The sequence below is a fragment of the Labeo rohita genome, chromosome 9 (assembly GCF_022985175.1).
Source record: "Labeo rohita strain BAU-BD-2019 chromosome 9, IGBB_LRoh.1.0, whole genome shotgun sequence".
Taxonomy (NCBI): Eukaryota; Metazoa; Chordata; class Actinopteri; order Cypriniformes; family Cyprinidae; genus Labeo; species Labeo rohita.
In genome coordinates, this window is record NC_066877.1 from 8,219,855 (window position 1) to 8,244,360 (window position 24,506).

The following is a 24,506-nucleotide window of genomic DNA, read 5'->3' on the forward strand; positions in this document are numbered from 1 at the left end:
CCTTAACGTACAACAAATTGTCAGCATTTTTGTATGTTTGAACACTTTCCAGCAACAACTGTATGATTGATCCATCTCTTCACACTGAGAACAACTAAGAGACTCATATGCAACTATTAAAACAATGCATTAAGAGCTGGGGGTGAAAACTTATTGAATTTGACAATCAGGGTAAATTTAACATTTTGTCTTCTGGGAAACATATGTCTTCTGTAGCTTCTGAAGGGCAGTACTAAATAGAAGAAAAAAAAAATAGGCAAAATAAGAAAAATGTGCACATCTTCTTTCTGTTCAAAAGTTTTCACCCCCACCTCTTAATGCATTGTTTTTTCTTCCGAACCATCAGTAAGTGTTTGAACCTTCTGTAATAGTTACATATGAGTTGCTCAGTTGTCCTCTTTGTGAAATGATGGATCTCACAATCATACAGTCATTGTTGGAAAGGGTTCAGATACACAAAAATGTTTAAAAACCAAAGAATTTATTGGAACTGAAGATTTTTCTGAAGAACAGCAGGCAGTTTAACTGTTCAGGACAAACAAGGGACTCATGAACAACTATCACTTCTGGCAGAGAAAAAAACAAAAAAAAAAAAAAAAAAAAAAAAAAAAAAACAGCTGTGGGTCATTCAGGTAACAACACAGTATTAAGAATAAAACATCTGTAAACGTTTGAATGGGGTCATTTCTATAAATTCAACTATTATTTTCTCTTGTGGACTATATGCTAATATCTTTTATGTTAAATATCTTATTTAGGTCAGTACTAAATAAAAAAATAGCATGCATTTTGTATGATCCCTCTTATTTTGGTAAAGTAATTAACATTTTGGAGATTCTGTAGTGTATGTAAACTTTTGACCTCAACTGTATGGAATTAACAAATAAAAAGCTTTCTATTCTAGGTTTCTAAACATACAGATACTACGAGGAAAAGTGCTAACAACAAATCTTATAAAACTTAATTTCTGTATTTTCTTCCACATTTGATTTTTTAAATAAATTTAAAAAGTCAATTTCTATAAAAACCAAATCTCTGTCTTACCAACCAGACACATGCATGTATTTACACAGGATGAATAATACAAAACAGAAACAGTTATAAGTAAAACTTTCATGTTAGTTTAATACGTAGAATAGCAAACTATATCTAAAAGTGACAGCCACTTTCAAATATTTGTAATCTGTCCCACATACTAATTAGGGGCTGTGAGTTACTGACAGAAAACAAGGTGTTAAACAGCTTAATGTAAGGAGAACATCCACTATAAAGGTAGAGCATTTGTTTGAATACTTGAAAGTAAACATTTTCAAGCAGACCAATAAATAAATTGCAGCTAGTAGTAAGACAGCAATTCATTCATAAAGGGACAGTGTTAAAACTATCTCTTGGTGGGTTATCATATACAAATCTAAACATTGGCAAACATAACACACACACATCTAAAGACATAGATGTTTATAAAAACAAAACAGTGTATGACGTTTATAAAGGGCCAACATCACAGACATGAAAGTGGAGTAGTAGTTGAAACTGTATTGCAGAACTACAAGAGGCACTTTAAAAGAAAAAGAAAAAAGATGCTCAACAATGTACTTCACTTTTATTTAATATGAGTAGCATTGAGATGCAGGCCTTTAGTCTTTATAATGACCATGAAAAGAGAAATGGATACACACACACGCACACACATGTAGTTTAGCTTTCAAACAACTTCTTGAAAGCGCTGCTTATCTCCTGGATCATGTCAGAGGTGGTGGTAGATCTGCTGTGTTTGTGGAAGGCCTGGCGATTACATTGCCTTGTCAGAGACGTAGCACCGAATGCAGCTACCAGCGAAGGATTCATGCTGGAAAAAAGGTTTTGTTATTAAACTAAAAAGTGATATGCAATGACATATTAAATAACTAGTGAAAATGGAGGAACTTACCCTTTAGTTGCATCTGGAGGTGAGCTGAATGCCCAATGGGCGAAAACTCCTAAGGAACCGGAGAGCAGATCTCCCTGTCCTCCACAACGCCGCCCACTGCCCTCTTGACTACAGGTCAGCACTGAGAGCAGACAAGCAACACGTTAGAGACAGAAAACGGTGCTGTGGAACATTATGAAGTTGGAATGTTTCAGGAAAATTACTAACTCTTCTTTCCGTCAGTAATAATGTCCTCCTCCCCCTTCAAAACCAAGGTAAGGTGGCCCATGGCGATGCTCAGTTGCTGAGCACTTCTCTTGTGGTCGGTGCTGTCCAGAGGTTCATGATGCTGAAATCAAAGTTTAAGCATGTATACAATTATGTTTTTTCTCTATATTCCTACTCCTGTATTATATTGCATTATTTAATTTTTCTGTTTTTGTTCTAATACAGCAATTGTATGTATTAGGTGTCTGTAAAGGTGTTTTATTTGTTCGTTTTTTTTCAGTGGAAAAACAAGTAATTTTCTAGCACAGTGGTTCTCAACTTTTTCCAAGGCAAACCTTTGTCCATGACAATTTTCGAATTCCCTCCTATCTAAGCCTATCTAACCTGGGGGTCAGATATAGACCCATAGGTGTCTCCATATAGTGGGTTTCAATGAGGATCAGCAGATTGAAGGTCCAAATTGCAGTTTCAATGCAGCTTTAAAGGGCTCTACACTATCCCAGCTAAGGAATAAGGATCTTATCTGGTAAAACGATCAGACATTGTCTAAAAAAAATAAAAATGTATATACATTTATCCACAAATGCTCATCTTGCACTAGCTTTGCAATGCATGTCTTCACACATTATGTAATCACATTGGAAAGGTCAGGCGTGATTAGTTCCTCATCTATGTACTTCATCTATGATCTCATGTTCTCCCCCAACTTCAAGATCGAAGATTGTTTTACCTTTTTTTTGTAAAGAGCGTTTGACTTTCATTTTACATTCACTTTGTAAACACTGGGTCGGTACAACTGCCTACATCACGTGTGACCTTTCCAACATGACTATGTAATGAGTGAAGTCATAGATGTGCATCGCAGAGCTAGTGCAAAACGAGCATTTGCGGTTAAAAATTATCATTTTTTAAAAATTTTTTTGACCCATCGTTTCGCTAGATGAGACACTTATTCCTTGTATCTGCACTAAAACTGCAGTTTGGACCTTCAACCCATTGATCCCCACTGAAGTCCACTATATGGAGAAAAATCCTGGAATGTTTTCCTCAAAAACCTTAATTTCTTTTCGACTGAAGAAAGAAAGACATGAACGTTTTGAATGAGTAAATTATCGGAAAATTTTTAGTCCTTTAAGACAAAGGTCCCCAAACTTGATCCTGGAGGGCCGGTGTCCTGCAGAGTTTAGCTCCAACTTGACTCAACACACCTTCCTGGAAATTTCAAGCATACCTGTTAAGAACTTGATTAGCTGGGTCAGGTGCGTTTGATTAAGGTTGGTGCTAAACTCTGTAGGACACCAGCCCCCCAGGACCGAGTGTGGTGACCCCTACTTTAAGACTTAATTGGGCCTACCTGGAAGTTTTGCTGAGACCCCCTAGTGGGAAACCAGTGGTCTAGAACAGGTGTGTCCAAACCTCTTCCTGGAAGGCCAATGTCCTGCTGAGTTTAGCTCTGACCTAACTAATCCAAATAATCAGGGTTTTCAGACACACTAGAAACATACCGAACCGAGACCATTTCAGGAGGTGGTCTGAGTACGGTTCGCTTTCAGCTAAAGGTACACTTCGCTAAAAACGTACATTGTAAACACAAACCGGCCTGGGCTCACTTGATTTTTCCATTTGCAAATTCCGATGTAGTTTGGTCATCAGATGTCTCTGTACAAATCAACTGTTCATAATGACTTCTTTTGGCAGATCTCTACAAATTATTCACTCACAACATATACTTGTTTACTTTAATTTCAGCCGCTTTTAAACTGTGTAGAGTGACGCGGATGTGCGCCTTGCCAGTTTAAACTTTTTAATATACATTTTTATGAGCATGCACATCCCAGCGGGGGCTAAACTACACTTTGTTTAGCATCTATTGTGTTTAAACTGTTAAAAACACCCACGGATCATAAACACACAGCTGGTTTTGTCTTACTCGAATGTAAATATCTGGGAAATAAATCAGATGTGCATCATTACTGATCTGTGCATTGCTGTAGTTCTCCAGTTCAGTTCTTTTAAAGAGGACTCAAGTGTGAAAACACCCTAAAAAGAGCTCAGAACACCTGACTTGAAAAACTTGGAGAGAAAAAAAAAAAAAACTTAAACATTGTTTAATTTGTATCTTTGTTCTATTTATTTATGTGTGCTATTTACACAATTTCAAACAGAGCCCATGAGTACAACCTGTCCCAGGGCCCTGCAAACCCAAACTATGGCCCTGCTGGCTGCACTTAAACTCTGCAAGACGTTAGGCCCTCCAGGAGCAGGATTGGACACCCTTGGTCTAGAACAGGGGTGCCCAAACTCGGTCCTTGAGGGCCAGTTTCCTGCTGAGTTTAGCTCTAACCCCAGTTAGACACACCTGAACCAGCTAATCAAGCTCTTACTAGGCATACTAGAAACTAGAGACCAAGTTTGGCCACCCCTGGTCTAGAATAAGCATAACAATGAAATAGACCTAGGTGATGAGCACCCACAGCTGAAACTGTACGAATAGCATTTTGGCGAAACGCTCCACTGTGTTTTTGTGTTTGCACTCTTGAGAGCATCAAATGTTTCTGTTTACAATGTGTTGAACAATGCAGATCTTGAGAAACTGATCTCTCTGAATACGCTCTGAAACTGTGTATTTCAAGCACTTCTCATGTTTATTTGCCTCTATGATCAGTCGTTTGTTGTATTCCTTGTTTGTCCTTAAAGTTGCTTTGGATAAAATGTCTGCTAAATGAATACATGTAAAAGTAACACAATAGGCAATCAGAGATGTTTCATCTGAAATCCACTCAATATTGCTTAAAACGCAGGAATTTTTGTTCGGTGCTCAGTTCTGTACACTCACAAATCCTCTCATTATAAAGTGTAGACATGATTCATTGATTCATGTGCAGTGTAGAGAGCTTTACTGATTATAATCTTTTTCTAAAGTTTTTGCAACAGTATAGCAGAAGTCTGTGAGACTGTGATAAAGTGAAATAAGTGACAACTTCATAGCGATTATAAAAAAAGCACTCTTTGTGTGCTTTCTATATATAATCCATTTAGAATTTGAATAGTTTTTTTTTAACACTGCTAAGAGGAACAACATCCATGTACATGACGTTCACTATGCCTGCAAAATGTCAGGAGTAACAGCTACATTTAATTGTGGCATCACTAAAATTTCGGTGATTGACAGTGATAACCATGATACTAGATGGGATAAAAAGTCAAAATTGATGTGCATTAATGAAATGTAAATGAACACTAAGAAAGTTTTACACTGTGTCAGTTATACTACTATATGTCACCAACATGTTTACAGTATTTTTGAAATGCTGTTGTGATTATTTATAAAAGTAATGACTTGTAAATCTTATAATCCTTTGAGTGTATATTGTTATTCTTGCTAAGGTGGTTCTTAAAAGCCATTCTTTACATTCATTACATCTGCACTTTACTAAAGCCCCTTCACTAACTTCAGAAGCACACTCAGTTATCTGATTCTGGAAGTGGGCCTGCAGTGAAAGCAGTGCTGTAAAAACAAAGGCTTCGTTTATACACGTCAGGTGATTTGATCACAAATGAGAATATGAGACACACTTGAGCTGCATGCAACACCAAGCAAAGTATCAGTCCAGCCTGATCAGATCACCTGAGACAAATGCCAATTCCAGATGTAAAAAGAGCCTTAGACGTTACATACAAACAAAACCTGCCAAGCTACACGAAGGATATTAGCACATTCAAAACTCACCATGGCCTCATATAGACGAGTAAACTCCATAAAGTTAGGTGTGAGGATGCCTCTCTGATACCCTTGAATGACTGACGGTTCTTTTGCCACTAACCAAAGCCCATCCTGTAAAGAAACAAACATGAATGTGCAATGCACACACGCACAGTGACTACTTTATCCAGCAAATCCCTAGCCTGCTAAATCAGTGAACCACTGATGCCTGTCTCGACTGGAAGAGTCAGTTTAAGATTGTATTTTAACAGTTTTAGACAATATGCAATACATCATTAATACTGTAATATATAAAAAAACATTTTTGAGCTCTGACCCAGTTCTCCTTCTGTACACTAATTGGCTGTTGCCAACATGCCCAGTATAAAAGCATATTGATCATCTAAATCAAAAATGTCAGTGAAAACAGTACTCACAGCATCAATGATGATTGGTATTCCTCTGAGTTTTGACCTCTCAATAATCTCCTGAAATGAAACATGAGCCAAACCATAATTAATTTAAACCCACATAAATGTAAAAATACACAATATTGCCAAGCTCTCTAAAAATACACTTTACAAAACGATTGCTTTCACTTATACAGAGATTCACTTTCCACATTTTAGAAAAAACAATAGTCAGTAAAACTGTTAAGTATATATTAACATTGACTGAATTGCCACACAGAAGTCATAAAATGATTTTTAAAGTATCATTTCTCCTGCCTTAGCATTCTTCAGAAGCATATCCTCCCTGCCCAGACCTGGTCCCACAACCAGACTGTGAAGCCTGGGCAGCCATTTCTCGATCTCCTCCACAGCATTGGGACTGTCTCTGGAGATACACACAGCAAGCAGAGAAAGAGAACCATCATGCTCAAATCCATCTCGACATGACAAATCAAATGTTTCAGCTGGTAAAATGGACTAAATCAAATAACCCTGGAGGTCCATTAAAAAAATTACTTGTCAGAACGATCCTGTTGGCCACCAGAGATATTTAAAGGAGAAGTCCACTTACAAAACAAAGATTCACATATAATGTACTCACCCCCTTGTCATCCAAGATGTTCATGTATTTCTTTCTTCAGTCGTAAAGTAATTATGTTTTTGAGGAAAACATTTCAGCATTTTTCTCCATATAATGGACGGCTATGGTGCCCCGATCAATCCCAGCCGAGGAAGAAGGGTCTTATCTAGTGTAGCAATCGGTTATTTTAATAAAAATAATACAATTTATATACTTTTTAATGCCAAACGTTTGTATTGTCTTACTCTGCCTGAACTGTTTTTTTCCGGCTCATGACAGTTAGGGTATGTCGAAAACTCCCTTTTCATGTTCTCCCTCAACTTCAAAATTGTCATATATCGCTGTTTTACCTTTTTTGTTAAGGGTGTTTGATCTTCTTTGCATGTTCACGTTGCAAAGACTGGGTCAGTACTTCTGCAGCGATGTAGGATGATTTTGAAATGATTTTTGAAGTTGAGGGAGAAAATACGATTGGAGTTTTTCGACATACCCTTACTGTCTTTAGTCAGAATACATAGAGGTCAGGGAAAGAAAGGCAAGACGAGTGTTTGATGTTAAAAAGTATTTAAATTGTAATTTTTTAATGAAAATATCAGATCGTTTTGCTAGATAAGATCCTTCTTCCTCGGCTGGGATCATTTACAACCGCATCTGGGATCGTTTGAAGCCACATTTAAACTGCATTTTGTAAGTTCAAAATTAGTGCTCCACATCAGTCCATTATATGGAGAAAAAAGCAGAAATGTTTTCCTCAAAAAAACAACTTCTTTACGAATGAAGAAAGAAAGGCATGAACATCTTGGATGACAAAGGGGTGAGTACATTATATGTGAATCTTCGTTTTGGAAGTGGACTTCTCCTTTAATAAAATTTGCTTGCAATCAAAGATCATATCTAATAAGAGTTCTTGCTTACAGCACTGGATGGACGATGAGTTCAGGACTGTAGGACTTGATGACTGGAGCTGCATCTTTGGTGCAGAACACATGAGACAGATCGGCTCCCTGGAAAAAAGGCAGGATGAGTAGAAGGTAATGGACTGATAGATCTGCCAATATTTCAGCATTTTGAGATTATCAGATAACTGTTTTATCTTGGCTGATTAACAGAAACGCAAGCTCAGCTCCCACGCTGCCAGCTCAAATAGTTAATGCACATTTGTTTATTTATTTAATTTTTTACTATTTTTTGCAATTTTATGCAGATGTCTAATTTGACAACACTAAACTGTATCACACAAATAAATATCATTGTTCAAAATTTTGGGCTCAATACTTTTTTTTTAAAGTCTCTTATGCTCACCAAGGCTGTATTTTATTTGACCAAAAAACACAGTAAAAAGTTATATTGTGAAATATTATTACAATTTAAAATATCTGTTTTCTATATTCAAGTTAAATACAAAATTAATATATTTAAAAATATCATTCATTCATGAGATGACCATAACTCCAGTCTTCAGCATCACATGACCCTTCAAGAAACATTTCTCATTAATACCAATGTTATGAACATAATATTAATGCTGCATAATATATTTGTGGATACATGTTCAGGATTTTCTGATAAATAGGAGTCCAAGCTTAACCTCTTAACTGCCACCCATCCCCTCAAAGGGACGCTTAAGTTTACTTCACTATATTACAACTAAATCCGAAACTAATCATGACAAACTACATATTGCTGGAAAGGTCTAAGACTCCTAAATAGATATTTAACCACTGGATTTTGTTACAAATTATATAGGATCCAGAGTGCAAATCTACATCAAAACATGAGTTCTGCCCTTTGTCACAAAAAGTAATTTTGCGTTGCCTTTTTCCCTATCACATTTTAGAAATCATCATAAATTATATATCAAATGAAAACTTAAAAACTCAAAATCCATCCTTTAAAACCCATTTTAAAATTGGACATTGCACTGTCATGGAAATGGTACTTCAAAATCATATTACAAAATGTATTTGTTCATGAATTATAAAAATTTAAGTTTGGATTGTGCACTTTCAGGTCTATGTTTAAAAAAAAAAAAAAAAAAAAAAAAAAAAAAAAATCACAAAGACAATTTACTGTGTATCTCACTAAAGTATAAAAAGAAAATGCAGATGAAAGAAAAAAAATGAGGAGTGATGTTTTTAAACAGAATACTCACTGCTTTTAAAGCTGAAATAGCTGCAAAGTAAGGTGCTCCTGTGTACCTAACAACAGAACAATATAAAAATGTTGACATATAGACAAAATAAACAGAAAAACCAGCCTGTTAAGTACTATAACACTTACATTACATCAAATAGCACCTTATGAAATGCTGTTGTGGCAGAGCATGGCTTGATGGTATGTGGTCGAAAGTGAAAAAAAGAGCAAGCTAAGTGCAAGCATACCAGGTCAAGAAAAAGAGAAAATATATGAAAAATTAACATTTTAATATATTCTCCTGGTCACACTTTACATTAGGCGGCCTTGTACTTAACCATACAGTATACTTATGTACATTTGAAGTACATTTAACATTTATAGTTAACTGTTAACTTTAACCCCTAACCATTACTCAATCCTTTACTCCAATCCACATAATCCAAACCTATATAATAACCTAAACCTAACTATACCGGCTCAAACGTATTAGCCGTATATGTGGGAATTTTCCAGAAGAACGTGTAGTTACACAGTAAACCCATAGTCTTTTAAGTATTTAATTACAGTACATGTACACAGTAAAGGCCACCTAATGTAAAGTGTGATCATTTTCCCTAAATATCTCAAAATGTTTCATCCGATTAGTTGGCCATGCATGTGCAGAACCCACTGAAGCTTCACCACAGCTGCTTACCTAGTAATTTAGTGAGTTTATAACCCTGAAAAAGATCTGTGTAGCACTTACTCTTGACATCCTCCAATGATTCCAATGCGTCCGTCCTGACCCTTGTGTTTTTTGGATGTAAGTGGGGGAATTGTGTTTCTTACAAGAGGAATGATATTGTCCATTGCCGCCGTTCCCAGAGAGAAAGATCGCTCTATGACTGAGACAAGAACACAATGACAATCATTAAGGTTTGCACTCTGTTAAAAGAACTGTTTTAACCAAAATGAAAATTCTGTCATTATTTTCCCATAATTTACTTCTGTCAATTCAAACATTCTGTCGCTTTTCAACACAAAAGGAGAATATTTGGAAAATCTTTATCAGATTTTTTCCATCCAACAACTGTTTATAGTCAAAGTCTGTCAAGGTCCAAAACGCCCAAAAACATCATAAAAGAATGATCAGTCCATACAACTTGTGCTTTATATCCGAGTCTTCTGAAGCCATTTGAGTTTGAAACTCAAGCTTTTATTCACCAATTCTGTCTACTGTAACCCTATTTCTCATTCTCTATTTTACAAAAGCAATCTGCATCAACTTCAATTACAATACTTTTGAGAACCAATGCCTTTTTAACATCAATGACATCAAACCTGCTATTTTTAAATATGAACATGAATGCAAATTATATTTCAGAGCTTAAGCACTAGAGAGGATTACCAGTGAAGGACGACTAAATATCAGTTAAAATATCAACATAAAGCTGTAACGTTACTTTAGAAGACTTGGAATATAGCTATATGGACCACTTTTATGTTTTTTAGAGCATTTTTGGTCACAAAATATCATCACTGTATGGAAAATAGCTCAGTGTACATCGAGTTCATTCACTTATTTAATGTAATATTAACAGCAGAAAAAATAGGGGGAACATTTTTGACTTTATTTGTCATTTTTATGTGAAGAAGTGGAAAATACATAAAAGCCTTGAATATTAGGGTAATATTAGGTCAAAGCAAAACAACTTCTTAGTCAAGTTGTTTGATAAGAGAGAGATTAAATGTAGTTGCAATAAACACTTTTTAAAAAAATCTGTACAACCACAGCAGTGGACGAATATTATTCTAATGACAGCACAGACTGATCTTTGGTTGGCCAACCAGTGGAAAGGGGGCGTGTCATGTCTGGCCGCATTTAAACCTAATTTTTCTGCTTTTAATATTTAAAGGATCTTTCCGTCAGCTCAAACTGTAGAGTGTGACGCTAGAAATGCCAATGTCATGGGTTCGATCCTCAAGGATTCCCAAGCACTGGTAAAATGTGAATGTCATTTTGGATAAAAAAAAAGTCTGCCAAATGCATAAATGTAAATCAGAAATGAATGACCCCAATGTACACAGACCAAAATACCCGTTTTAAAATTCTGTCAAATCTCTTTGTTCTCTAGTAAAATAAAATACATATATACATGTAATAATAAAAATAATATCAGAATTTCCATCTTTATGAAAACTATCCTATTCCGCAGTATTTTAGCAGTAAAACATTGGGTTAAATGGCGGTTTATGACTTTATAATAAATGGAAATTCAAAATAAAAGGCAACTCTACACGAACATTGAGTTTCACCCTCTTCCATGAGCAGACCTGGGCCAGCTGGTTGGCTGTGGCTGGCAAACTCGGTCAAGGCAGGCGGATGGTTACGATTCCCAAAAGGGGGACGCGTGAGGGGTACGTTGGGGTTAGTCTGGGGGATACAAGAGGGTTGAGGCGTGGCCTGCGATGCAGGAGAGGGTGTGTTAATGCCAGCGAAAATCTGGCCCAACATCTGTAGCATCTGCAGCTCTCTGGAATGTTCCTCCTCCCTGCGCTTATCCTCAGCCTGAAGACGCTGCTCTTCAAGCCTGTAGAAGTTGTCTTCGGCTTCCATGCTCTGCTCCAAGAACTTTTCCATCAGCTTCTCTAGCGACATGTTCGCGAAGCGCTTCTTGCTTCTCCGTGGCCTGCTGGACGAGGTCGCGGGCGGGTTGGTTTCGTCAGGCTGCTCTGTTTGCTTGGAAACGAACCTTTGAAAGAAGAACACAGACGGATATTAACACGCACACATGTACGGGAAATGCAGACTGATTAGGCTTAAGATGGCAGATCATTGCTTTCTGACGGATCAGAATAAGTTGACATACTCATGCCTCCCACTGTCACCGGAATGGGGCAGGATGGGTACTCAGTTTTGACCGGATGCTCCATAAAGGAGCATTCACCACTGCCATCCATGTGAGCTTCCTGCAAGAGTTCAGTACTCTCAGCATCTTCATCCATCGTTTCATCTCCCCCAACAGCAACACTATCAATATCCTGCCTCTCTACCAAGGATCTATTGCTCAATATCCTCTCCATCTCGTCGTAGAACTTGCACATCTTGTGGTACTGCCCATTTTTCCTGGATCCCTCCTTCGCTTGGTAATACTGCCTCTTTAAGCTCTTAACCCGTATTCTGCATTGGTCTGGTGTCCTATCGAAGCCCAGTTCGCACAAACGGTTCGCGACGTCTCGGTAAACGTGGCTGTTCCTAAAGTTTCCGTCCAGCGCCGTCTGCACGTCGTGCTCACCCCAGATATTCAACAGCGCTCTGGTCTCCATGTCCGACCACAGGAAACCGCGCGTTGCATTCACTAACATGATGGTCGAAGCAACCGAGCCCGAATCCAAGTCGCTTTCGCATCGATCAGGCGGCGAGTTATAGGCCTTGCTTCGACGACGTTTCATGCAGTTTCCGAGCGCATAGCGACAAAGGCCTCGCCGAATCGCCGAGATTAACTGAGCTGCTTTATGCAAAGCTGCTTAGAACTTCGCCAGTGTTTACCGCGCCAACAACAGTGAGAACGTCACCGCAATCTTGTGCACTACGTCACCACAACCGTGCGCTTCACGGCTCAGCGATGAAAACAGTATAACAGCGTTGAGGATGTCTCCAAAACTACATTTATGAAACAAGTAACACTTCGTAGGCTCAGCTTATTGAGAACAGAGTTTAGAAATGTGAGACTGAGGATTTGAGTCAAATAACTAAATAACTGACAATACAATTACAAAATACAGTGCGGTCAACAACTTCCAGTGTGGAAACATGCGACTCGACTTATACCTGACCATACGATGTTTAAAGTTTGAAAAATCAGAATAAATATAAATGTCATGTAAATCTAAATAGATCTGTAACACGTTAACTCCTCTGGAATGTAACGTTACTGGATGTCCCAAATGTACAAACTGGTTAAATTCAATCAAAATGTTACGCTGGTACTTTAATTTACACTAAAAATGCATTAAATCAGAGTTTGGAGGCATTTGGACCCCTCTGCATGTATATGATGTGCCACTAGACTCTGCATTTACCTGTATCATACAGCAGCACTGCTGCAATTGCAATGGTTACAGTTACCACGCCGAGAAGTGTACATTTAAGTCCATGCATTCCGTTCTTCTCAACCTACTTATAGTTTGATAAACTCCGATCTTACCAATTGCCAGACTTAGTGGCTGTTCAGAGAAAATGAAGGTAGCACGTTTGAGAAGATTCATCAAGTTCACGGGTAAACAAACACTGTTCAGGAAGAGTGTGCGAGCTCTGGAGCTTTGTACGGGGATTAGCTGCAGTATCCAGTCAGATAACAGGAACAAAGTTCAAGATTTATTCTGATTATAGGTCTGTGTTACTCGACTTCACTCGATCAGTCACAAACAGTGGAATTGTCCTCCCTCTATAATCAACACACTTCCGCTGACGCTCTGCTTTGCCGCTTATGCGTGATGACATAAGCAAAATTCAGTCCATGTTTGACATAAAATATACCCAAGCAACGCTACTCAGTGCAGCGAAGACTGATTACAACAGTATTGAAAACGGCATTAACGGCGATATTTATTTAGCCCCGCCTTTACTGTTTACTTCCTGTGACGTTGGCACTGAAGTTAAATTTGCCCCGCCCGCCACTGCTGGATTGGAAGTCTGATTCATTTCGACGAATCGGTTCTTTTGAACAGTGTAAATTACAAAAGTGATTCAGTCATTTCTTAACTCCAAAGTGTAAATACGTCATATGATTTCTAATATCCAAGCGTACTTTTAAATGTTCAGATAAACCTTTTTAGTTTTATTTAGTTTTCAGTTTTATTATGTTGCAGTCCTCATTTCAAATAATAAACAATACGTCATAAATATAATTAACGTTTACATCAAACAATAATAGAATTCATTTAAAACGGAGCTTTAGTAGTTTTTGCCTCGAGTATCGCTCGAAGTGATTCGGTGAATCTTTCAGAAAGGCTTTGTTCAGCCAATACATAAAAAAGATTCGACTCTTAAGAGTGATTCATTGTCGAATCGGATCAGCAGTACTGTTAAACCCCACTTGAAACTTCTGTAGTTAGGAAATCGGCGTTGTTACCAACTATATTACGGGAAAAATGTGCTGTTGAATTTTCCAACACACACGAATGGGGTTTAATCGGCCAAATCTTGTACAAAAACTGTCAGACCGGAGGTAGTAACATCATGCCTTTAAAACGCAGATACCAATAGCTGGATTGTTTATATATGACGATTTTACCTGTAAGAGCTGAGTTTGCGTGAGTGGCATGTGTTTGGAGACATGTCTCAAGCCGCAAGGACCAAGAAACCCGACGTGAAAGTCGTCATTCTGGGGGACATGAACGTGGGAAAGACTTCTCTCCTCCACAGATACACGGAGAGGAAATTTAAGGACACTATAAGCACGGTCGGAGGGGCGTTCTTCCTCAAACAGTGGGGACCCTACAACATTTCTATATGGGACACTGCAGGTGGGCTACTTTTACACTTTATTTAGTAAAACAGAGCACAAAAATACAAGAACGCGTTATTAGTGTGTTCTGCAAAAGTTGTATGTAAAAAGAATATCGAGTCAGCTGACCTTCGAACTAAATAAACACACTATAGAATCAGACGAATTTATTTGAATCATATCCGTGTTATTCTGTTATGTGTTTCCTAAATTCTCTGCTTCATTTGTTGGTATTTGCTTTTCCCCTCCTGATTTTAATCTCAGAACTGCTTTCTCACAGTGATAGTAATGGCTTTTTTTTATTTTTATTTTGGGAATGTCAGCACTTTTTGTTCCTTATTCAGATGGTATATTTAAGAACTGGCCCTGTCATGGGTGAAATTCACAGAACTTGACCTACTTTCAAAAATACAGAATTTTTAAATATATATTTAAAATGTCATATGGATACAGTAAGTCATATTTAATCTGGACATTTCACCTTCCTTTTATGTAAATCAGTAAACCTGAAGATAAATGTGTTTTGGTCAATGTTTGATAACTTCACCCATTAAAGGCTATTTTTTAACAAGCTGTTTGGACTCTTATATAATAACAATTTTAAATTCTAAAGTCAGGTGAAACATTTTGCAATGTCTGTCTATCTATCTATCTATCTATCTATCTATCTATCTATCTATCTATCTATCAATCTATCAATCTATCTAATATAGTAAGATGTTTTTTTTCTCAGTCATTTGCTGTGAATCTTTTTCCTGTTCAAATGACATGACCCAGTATAGAGATGTTTGCTGTCTCTTAACAGGCAAAAAGTCACATGCCTGTGTGCAAGTCAGATGAGTGTGTACTGAATTTCTGTGTGTGTGCGGAAACTAAAGGTTTAACAGGTCACTCACACAGTTGTTTCTCAGGGGTGGGAGTCTAGAAGTATGAAGGATGTTCACAGTTAAAAGTTATAAAGCTTTTTTTATTTTACATTTTAAATGTGACCCTCTTTGTGAAAAACCTGAATTTCTAAAAAAGAAGTGCTAAGCACGCATCATATGAGCAAAATGACGTCAAAATGTCATTCTTCTTTTTTTTTTTTTTTCATTTTCATTTTCATGTTCCACCATACCTTTAACTCTATAAAGCCCACTGTATCACATTTCTAAGGTTTCTAAATGATCATCGTGATCAAATGTCTATATACATTTTGCCCAAATTTGTATTTATTTATTTTCTTTAGCAATAAAAGGACTTTAATCTAAAAATGATTCCCTTTAGGTAGTAATACACATGCCTTTTTGCTGTAAAATCATAAATAAATTTTATAACATTAGAATAACTGTTATCTTATTATTAATCTTTCAAGATAAACATTTACTGGACTGAAGCAACTTTTTTAAAATTAATTAATTAATTTATTTATTTATTGAGAAATAAGAATGTATGTAATGTCCATCGCTCAAATCTCTCAATCATCATCGTTTTGCATTGGATTGTGTTTTCCCCCAAAATAAAAACTACTTATCTGATCATAAAACTGAGACATTTTTAGGAGATGTATAATGATAATTGACAAAGATCTCATTAAATTCCATTAAAATCAAAACCAGTATTACTTATGGCCATATAAATAGTACCTTATGCACCAAATTGCATATTTTTGTTCAGTTTGGGCTTCTGAATAAATTTAATGCATTTTTTTCCTCCTTAAGTATGAGCTCCATAACATATATCATACTATATGACCCGTAAAAGCCTGATGTATCAAATATGAGACAAAAATAAAAACACATACGCATTTTTTTTTTTTTTTTTTTTTTTTTTTTGTCTAAAGGTTTAATAAATGTAAACTCAGTAAAATTAGATTCAGACCAAGACTTGTGTAAAAGGACCTCATGTAAAAGTTGATGCACTAAAATGTGGCACTGAAACTTCAGAAATGATCAGGAAAGTCAGTCGTTTGTAAAGTTTGAATTTTTCATAAAGATCTGTAGAGTAGCAGGTGCTACATGAACTTTAACCTGTTTTAACATATTTTCATCTTTAACATTTTAACATTATTTCATCTGGTGATGGGTAATAATAGTAAAGGTTACTTCCTCTGTTTTAGCTCAGCCATGTCTAAGTGGCTATTGTTAGTGTTCCTGTAGCTCAGACAGTACAGCATGCTGCTAGCAATGCAAGTTCATGGGTTTGAATCTCAGGGAATTTGTGGACTTATACAATGTATGCCTTGAATATGTTATAAATCCCTTTGGATATAAGCATCTGCCAAATGTGTTTATCTTTATGAGGTGACAAAGTCTCAAATAAACCACTCTTTAGTTTCACTGGGGAGGGAGTTTAGAGTTGTGAAAGTTTCAGTGTGTACTTTTTTTTTTTTTTTTTTTTTTTTTTTTTTTAACGTACAATGAAGATTTTATGTCAAAAGGTAATGTAAACTGAATTCCTTATGATTTGATCCCTTAAACCTATTCTGATTCCAAGCAAGTACTGTCAAATTAAAATGAGTTGTGCTTTATAAGTATTATATTAGTTTTACAGGTTTTTATGGCTCATGATGCACAAATGAAGAGTGCTTTGTTCCTTACAAAGGATTCTCACACACTTTTCAGACACAGACAGTAGAAGCCAAGTTAGTTGAAGACCACTACATATTTCCACAACAATGAGCTCTTGTATTTCAGCTGTTACAGCTCTCAGTATCATGACTGACTGCCTTTGGCTTTCTTTTAAAGGAGAAAGTGAAAGAAGGTTTTTTTTTTCAGTCTGTAACTCCTTATTTCTTTTATTACGTAGGTTTGGCCCCCCAAAACCATTCAAGTTACTTCTGTTAAGTTGATTCTGTCGAGTGAATCACCATCAGCAAGGCTGTAACAAGTGCCGTAAAAATAAACTGTTCTCGCTGAAGTAATCGGAATGCACAAACAGCAGTTTTTGATAAAGGGATAGTTTACGCAAGAATGAAAATTGTGTCATTAATTACTCACCCTCATGTTGTTCCAAACCCGTAAGACCTTCGTTCATCTTCATAACACAAATTAAGATATTTTTAATGAAGTCCAAGAGCTTTCTGACCCTGCACAGACAGCAATGCAACTGACATGGTCAAGGCCCATAAGGGTAGTAAGGACATCATTAAAATAGTCCATGTGACATCAGTAGTTTACCACAATGTTATGAAGCTATGAGAATACTTTTTGTGCGCGAAGAAAAAAGAAATCAACTTTATTCAACAATTTCTTCTCTTCCGTGTCAGTACCACCACACATTAATCTTAATTTGTATCTTAATTTGTGTTCCGAAGATAAACAGAGGTCTTACGGGTATGGAATGACATGAATGTGAGTAATTAATGAGAGAATTAAAATGTTTGGTTGAACTAACCCTTTAATGTTTAATACTTTTTATTTGGCAAGTCTCAAATGCATGCCAAGATTAGTTAAACTGAAACAATATCCTGCAAACTGTTACCTGACATGATTAAATTTTAAATTATTATTATTATTATTATAAAATAAAATAAAAATCACCTGTCATTTTCAGCAAGTAAAGAACAAATTTATGCTCACATGCATTATGTATAAAGTACATTATCATTGACTGACAATATGTTGAAGTAAGTCAGGTTACCGTTTACCCCTTCTTCTCAGAAAGCGCAGATGTAGTCAAAACATTCATTAATGTGGGTTTTCAAAGAAAAATGTGCACTCCCTGGACCTCTGCAAGCTTCTCGTAAATACTACTGTGTGTTAAGCACGTTATTTTTTGAGAGACAATAATGTTGTGATATTAAAATAATGTGGATTTGCAAACAAATGGTTTGCAAGATTATACTTATATTTTAGCTGGCAAGTATTCAGTGAAGTGATTGATGCCCATGAGTGTACTACATCAACGTTTGTTTTTAAAATTTATTTATTTATTTATTTATTTTAATCTGATTTTTCAACCGACAGCCTGCCTAGGTTTTTGATGGACATGATAACGTGTCATGAGTAAACTGTATAATTTATATCTTTGACGGACATAACATGCATGAGGGGTGGACTGTAGTTTATATCTTCAATGGACATGATAACATGCGCGAGGGGTGAACTGTATAATTGATATCTTTGGTCATGATAACATGCACAAGTAGTGAACTGTATAATTTATATCTGACAGCCATGATAACATGCATGAGGGGTAAACTGTAATTTATATCTTTGATAGACATGATAACAAGCACGAGGGGTGAACTGTAATTTATATCTTTGACAGACATGGTAACAAGTAATTTATATCTTCAATGGACATGATAACACGACATGATAACATGGGTGAACTGTATAATTTATATCTTCAGACCTGATAACATGCACAAGGAGTGAATTGTATAATTTAAATCTTTGACGAACATAACATGCATGAGGGGTGGACTGTAGTTTATATCTTCAATGGACATGATAACATGCGTGAGGGGTGAACTGTATAATTGATATCTTTGGTCATGATAACATGCACAAGTAGTGAACTTTATAATTTATATCTGACAGCCATGATAACATGCATGAGGGGTAAACTGTAATTTATATCTTTGATAGACATGATAACAAGCACGAGGGGTGAAGTGTAATTTATATCTTTGGCAGACATGATAACAAGTGCAAGGGGTGAACTGTATAATTTACATCTTCAGACCTGATAACATGCACAAGGAGTGAATTGTATAATTTAAATTTTTGACAGACATATCCATGCATGAGAGGTGAACTGTAATTTATATCTTCAATGGACATGATAACATGCGTGAGGGGTGAACTGTATAATTGATATCTTTGGACATGATAACATGCACAAGTAGTGAACTGTATAATTTATATCTGACAGCTATGATAACATGCATGAGGGGTAAACTGTAATTTATATCTTCGACAGACATGGTAACAAGCACGAGGGGTGAACTGTATAATTTATATCTTCAGACCTGATAACATGCACAAGGAGTGAATTGTATAATTTAAATCTTTGACGAACATAACATGCAGGAGGGTTGAACTGTAATTTATATTTTTTATGAACATGATAACAAGCATGAGGAGTGAACGGTATAATTTATTTCTTTGACGGACATGATGATAAGTGCGAGGGGTGAACTGTAATTTATCTTGGGGAGACATGATAACAAGCGCAAGGGGTGAACAGTATAATTTATATCTTCGGACCTGATAATGTGCACAAGGAGTGAATTGTATAATTTTATATCTTTAACGGACATGATAACATGCACGAGGAGTGAACTGTATAGTTTTTATCTTTGACGGACATTATAAATTGCGTGAAGGTGTGAAGTGTATAATTTATATCGTTGACGTAGGGCTGGGCGATAATTCGATAATGATAATTATCGTGATATAATTTTCCTTCATAAAAACGATATGAAGAGTTCGATAAATGTTCAATATAATTTTTACGTGCCAAAAGCAGAACGAAACAGCGCGACTCATTTGAATCGCGCCACACGGACCTTTTATCCGCTGGGACCAAAGTTCACCTGCCGTGCTGCGGAAGCTCACTAGAGAAGATGCATTTATTATCTCGATGCGGCATGGACTCGCCTGGAAAAACCGAGCATTTACCTCTGCATCCTCAAGCTACTAGCAAATGTGTATTTAGATAATTATTTTGTTAAGGAAAATTTAATCTTTCACTTTGGAGCAAAAATCTGACTTTAAACTTGAAAGAAATAAAGATTTAAATAAAGATTATTGATATCGACTGATATGAAAAAAAAAATTATTGTGATATTTTTTTTGCCCATATCGCCCAGCCCTACTTTGACGGACATGATAACATGCACAAGGGGTGAACTTTATAATTTATATCTTTGACAGACATTATAAAATGCATGAAGGGGTGAACTGTAAAATTTATATCTTTCTTGGACATGATAACATGCGTGAGGAGTGAACTGAAACGTTTATCTTTGACGGACATTGTAAAATGCGTGAAGGGGTGAACTGTATAATTTATATCTTTCTCGGACATGATAACATGCACGAGGAGTGAATTGTATCATTTTGTAGTAAATTTTACTCAAAGTTAGCCCACCCAGGGATGCCAGTTAATGCAGTGAATTTGCCAACCTAGGGAGGTGAAATAGTGTAGTAATGGGTACTCACGTCACAGATGATGTTATGATTCTTGGATCACGTGTCAATTAATGTGTGGTTATGAGTACATCACATAAGAAAGATAGGTGGAATCTCTAACTTGTAGAACCTCTTACTGTATTATCAACACAAGGAAAACACAAGTTGTAATAAAATAAATTTTATTAACAAAAGATAGACAAAAGCAATCAACAACTACTAAATGAATACCATGAATGAAAAAGGAATAAAATGCATAAGACGCATAAAACGCAAGTGATTATGTTGGGTGTTGCTATGTCAGAGCTACGTTATCTGGAAAGATAACTGTTGCTATGTGAAGAACCTTATTTGTAAGATTTGTTATCAGCTGCAATCAGCTATATAATACCTAATGTAAATTAGAAAATCATATACTGATAATATACAACAATGCCAAGGTCTCTGGAAGAGGTTTGGAAGTGATATTTACGTTCGCTGTGGTTGAGTGAGCAGTCCAGTGGCGGCAACTTCTTCGACTGGTTGCGCTGGTGGCAGTACAGTGGGGAAAGGACCAGGAATCCGTTTTGACAGCCTTGAACATGAGGTGCTGTAGGATGCTGAGCTCCTGGAGCACCAAAGGGTCCTAAGATCTGGAACACTCAGATGTGGCCCTGGAGTAGGTGCTGAAGGTTTGCTTGTCGGACCTTAACCTTGTTGCAAATGTCTGTGTGTCTTCTGACTCTACGGGCTGAAGACTTAGAACTTGGTCAATCCGCTTTGTCTCTCCAGGATGGAGACTCAGGACGTGCTGCATCTGTTTTTGTCTCACTGGACGAAGACTCTGAACATAGAGTATCTGTTTCCTCGCAGACAGGAGGCTCAAAACGTGGTCGTATCTGTTGCTGGCTCAAAAGCTGGGGACTCGGACTCGGACTTGGTATCTGTTGTTGTCTCACCTTTGTGGGTCGCAGACTCAGAACTGGTGTAGACGTTATTGTCCCTCCCCTCACGGGACTCAGACTCAGAACCGAGGATGATCTGCTATTGTCTCACAGGATGGGAGACTCAGAACTTTGTTGATCTGTTAACATAATTTCCTCTAAGTCCAAACATGCTGGGAAAAGATTGAACTGTCATGCATGCATTCATTTGTCCATTAACAACTGAGTTTGTGTAAAATGTTGCACTACACATCGCTGGCACCAAGAATACTTATTTTTCTGAATAAGTATAAGATGTATGTGTTGTAGTGTGCATCAGTTTTAAGGTTTGAAAACATAGTTATGAATGGATTTGGATGGGTCTTTGTGATCTCTCTTTGTTTCAACCACTGCTGTTGCATCTGGAGGTCCTAAGGAATTTTTATGGTCGGGCACAGGCCTCAAGGTGGGTGGAGGGCAGAAACTGCATTTTGCCCAATAGGAAGTCCTGTCCTTCCCGGGTTTGGTACTAAAGGTCTTCTTCTTCTTGCCCTCTAAGAGATGTCTGGCTGTTGTCCTGGCATCTTTATCTGATGGCGTTGGACAGCTTGCTTATGTTAGTCCACCAAGATCCAATCAAAATGTAGCAAACCTTTGTCCACTGTTGTGGTCAGAGAGGGGCCCAAGCCATAAACCGGGCCCTGGAATGTGCGGTCCACTACAATTTATGTCTTTAACAGACTTGGTAACATGCACAAGGAGTGAATTGTATAAATTATACCTTTGACGGACATGATAACAAGCATGAGGGGTGAACTGTATAATTTACAGTTTGCTGGAAATGATAACATGCGTGAGGGGTGAACTGTAATTTATGTCTTTGACGGACATGATAACAAGCGTGAGCAGTGAATTGTAATTTATATCTTTGACGGACACTATCACATGCGCGAGGGGTGAACTATAATTTATATCTTTGACAGACATGATAACAAGAGTGAGGTGTGAACTGTATAGTATTTGACGAAAATGATAATATGCATGAGGGGTGAACTGTAATTTATGTCTTTGATGGACATGATAACAAGCTTGAGGAGTGAATTGTAATTTATATCTTTGACAGACACTATCACATGCGCGAGGGGTGAACTAAAATTTATATCTTTGACAGACATGATAACAAGAGTAAGGTGTGAACTGTATAATATTTGACAGACACTATAACGTGTGAGGGGTGAACTGTAATTTATGTCTTTGATGGACACGATAACTTGCGCAAGGGGTGACTTGTAATTTATATCTTTGACAGACACGGTAACATGCATGAAGGAGTGAACTGTGTAATTTATATCTTTGACGGACACGATAACTTGCGCAAGGGGAGAACTGTGTAATTTTTGTCTTAGAGAAGTCATGTAGAAGTATTCAGTTTAAGTAGAACTCAAATAAGGTGCAAATTCTTCGAATCGTCACTGAAATGCAGTTCTGTATGTCTGTGCTTCACACTCCTAAATGTGGTGTTTGTTGTGTTCAGGTCGAGAGCAGTTTCACGGCCTGGGCTCCATGTACTGCCGTGGCGCGGCTGCAGTCATCCTCACCTATGACGTTACTAACTGGCAGAGCCTGGCTGAGCTGGAAAACCGCTTCCTGTCCCTGACTGACACTGCCAACACTGACTGCATATTTGCCATTGTGGGTAACAAAGCGGACCTTACCGACGCTCTCGCTCAAGAGCCAGACACAGAGAGCGAGCGACAGGACGAGCCCCAGCCTGTGGTCACGTGTCCGACTCCTCCCGCCACTCCACTTCAGCACAAGCAGGTCAGCAAAGAGGACGCTATCGCCCTGTATTGCCGCGTGCTCCGCTACAAAGGCCTGGAGGAGAAGGCCTGTCTGCCCGCCGAGACGATGTGCTTTGAGACGAGCGCTAAAACGGGTTACAATGTGGATGTTTTGTTTGAAACCCTCTTTGATCTGGTTCTGCCCTCCATCCTGAAGAAAAAGAGCGAGGGAGAGAGCGCCACTGTGGACCTGGAGGCGCCAATAGAGGTGAAAAGGACTAAAGCAGGATGCTGTGCCTAGAGCAGGACAAACATAGGAGACGTGAGGATTGTAGGATTGCATCGTCAATCAGTACCAAAGGACGAATGGATCAAAATTGTACCTAAAACTAGAGTTAATTTGAACTACTGCTATGTACTGATTTAGTTTTTTGTTTGTTTGTTTTTTCCCCAGAGCAGTATTAAAAAACTTTGGGGGGGAATTAAATAATAGAAGCATTTGATAATCATGCAGAATAGTTGGTTTATTCAGTTTTAATTTTGTGAAAAACATTTTTACATGATTTTTTTTGTTGTTGTTGTTGTTTTTGTTTTGCATAAATGGAATAGAATGGACATAGTCTGTATGATTTTTGTTTTTCTTTTGAAATTATATATGGTCTACATTTATATTTTGGGAAAATTACATGAACATTTTCTGATACTGCCTCACTTATTCTAATTTGAGAAAATAAAAATTCCTAAAGTTTGGAATAAATGGGTTAGTCTGTGTGGTTGGTGTGCAATAGATTTATGAAGTGCATTACCATTCCCTTATTAATATAATATTGCAATTAAAAAATAAAAAGCCTGTTTTCTATTTTAATATAATGTAAAAAATTAATTTATTCCTGTGATGTCAAAGCTGAATTTTCAGCATTATTACTCCAGTCTTCAGTGTCACATGATCCTTCAGAAATCATTCAAATATGCTATATTTTAATATGATAATATGCTTATTAATAGCAATGTTGACAACAGTTATGCTGCTTAATATTTTTGTAATTTTCTTTGAGTATAAAAGAACATCAATTATTTAAAACAATTTTTTGTAACATTATAAATGTTTTTGCTGCATCTTTTAAATGGTTTCCTTGCTGAATAACAATATTACTTCTTTATAGAAAGAAAGAAAGAAAGAAAGAAAGAACTGAGCATGAGTAAA

General features: G+C 37.0%; 2 protein-coding genes across 2 annotated transcripts; one reads left to right on the forward strand and one right to left on the reverse strand.

Annotated features, from left to right (window-relative positions):
* Positions 1–1,443: 1,443 nt before the first annotated feature.
* naxd (NAD(P)HX dehydratase) lies at positions 1,444–13,053 on the reverse strand. Its single transcript, XM_051118736.1, is given in 12 exon segments — positions 1,444–1,849; positions 1,931–2,051; positions 2,138–2,258; positions 5,868–5,972; positions 6,278–6,328; positions 6,569–6,677; positions 7,788–7,876; positions 9,025–9,070; positions 9,754–9,892; positions 11,292–11,711; positions 11,714–11,740; positions 11,858–13,053. Coding segments are annotated over 12 exon segments (1,962 nt in total). The 5' UTR covers positions 12,441–13,053; the 3' UTR covers positions 1,444–1,698.
* A 935-nt stretch (positions 13,054–13,988) lies between these two features.
* rab20 (RAB20, member RAS oncogene family) lies at positions 13,989–24,408 on the forward strand. The gene is made up of 2 exons (XM_051118737.1): positions 13,989–14,516; positions 23,056–24,408. Exons 1-2 carry the CDS (start codon positions 14,327–14,329, stop codon positions 23,601–23,603), a joined length of 738 nt encoding a protein of 245 aa, XP_050974694.1. The 5' UTR covers positions 13,989–14,326; the 3' UTR covers positions 23,604–24,408.
* The last annotated feature ends 98 nt before the right edge of the window (positions 24,409–24,506 follow it).

Coding starts and splice junctions, on each gene's coding strand:
- rab20 (XM_051118737.1), top strand. CDS start 14,327: ATGTCTCAAGCCGCAAGGACCAAGAAACCCGACGTGAAAGTCGTCATT. Junction 14,517..23,055: donor TTCTATATGGGACACTGCAG/GTGGGCTACTTT, acceptor TGTTGTGTTCAG/GTCGAGAGCAGTTTCACGGC.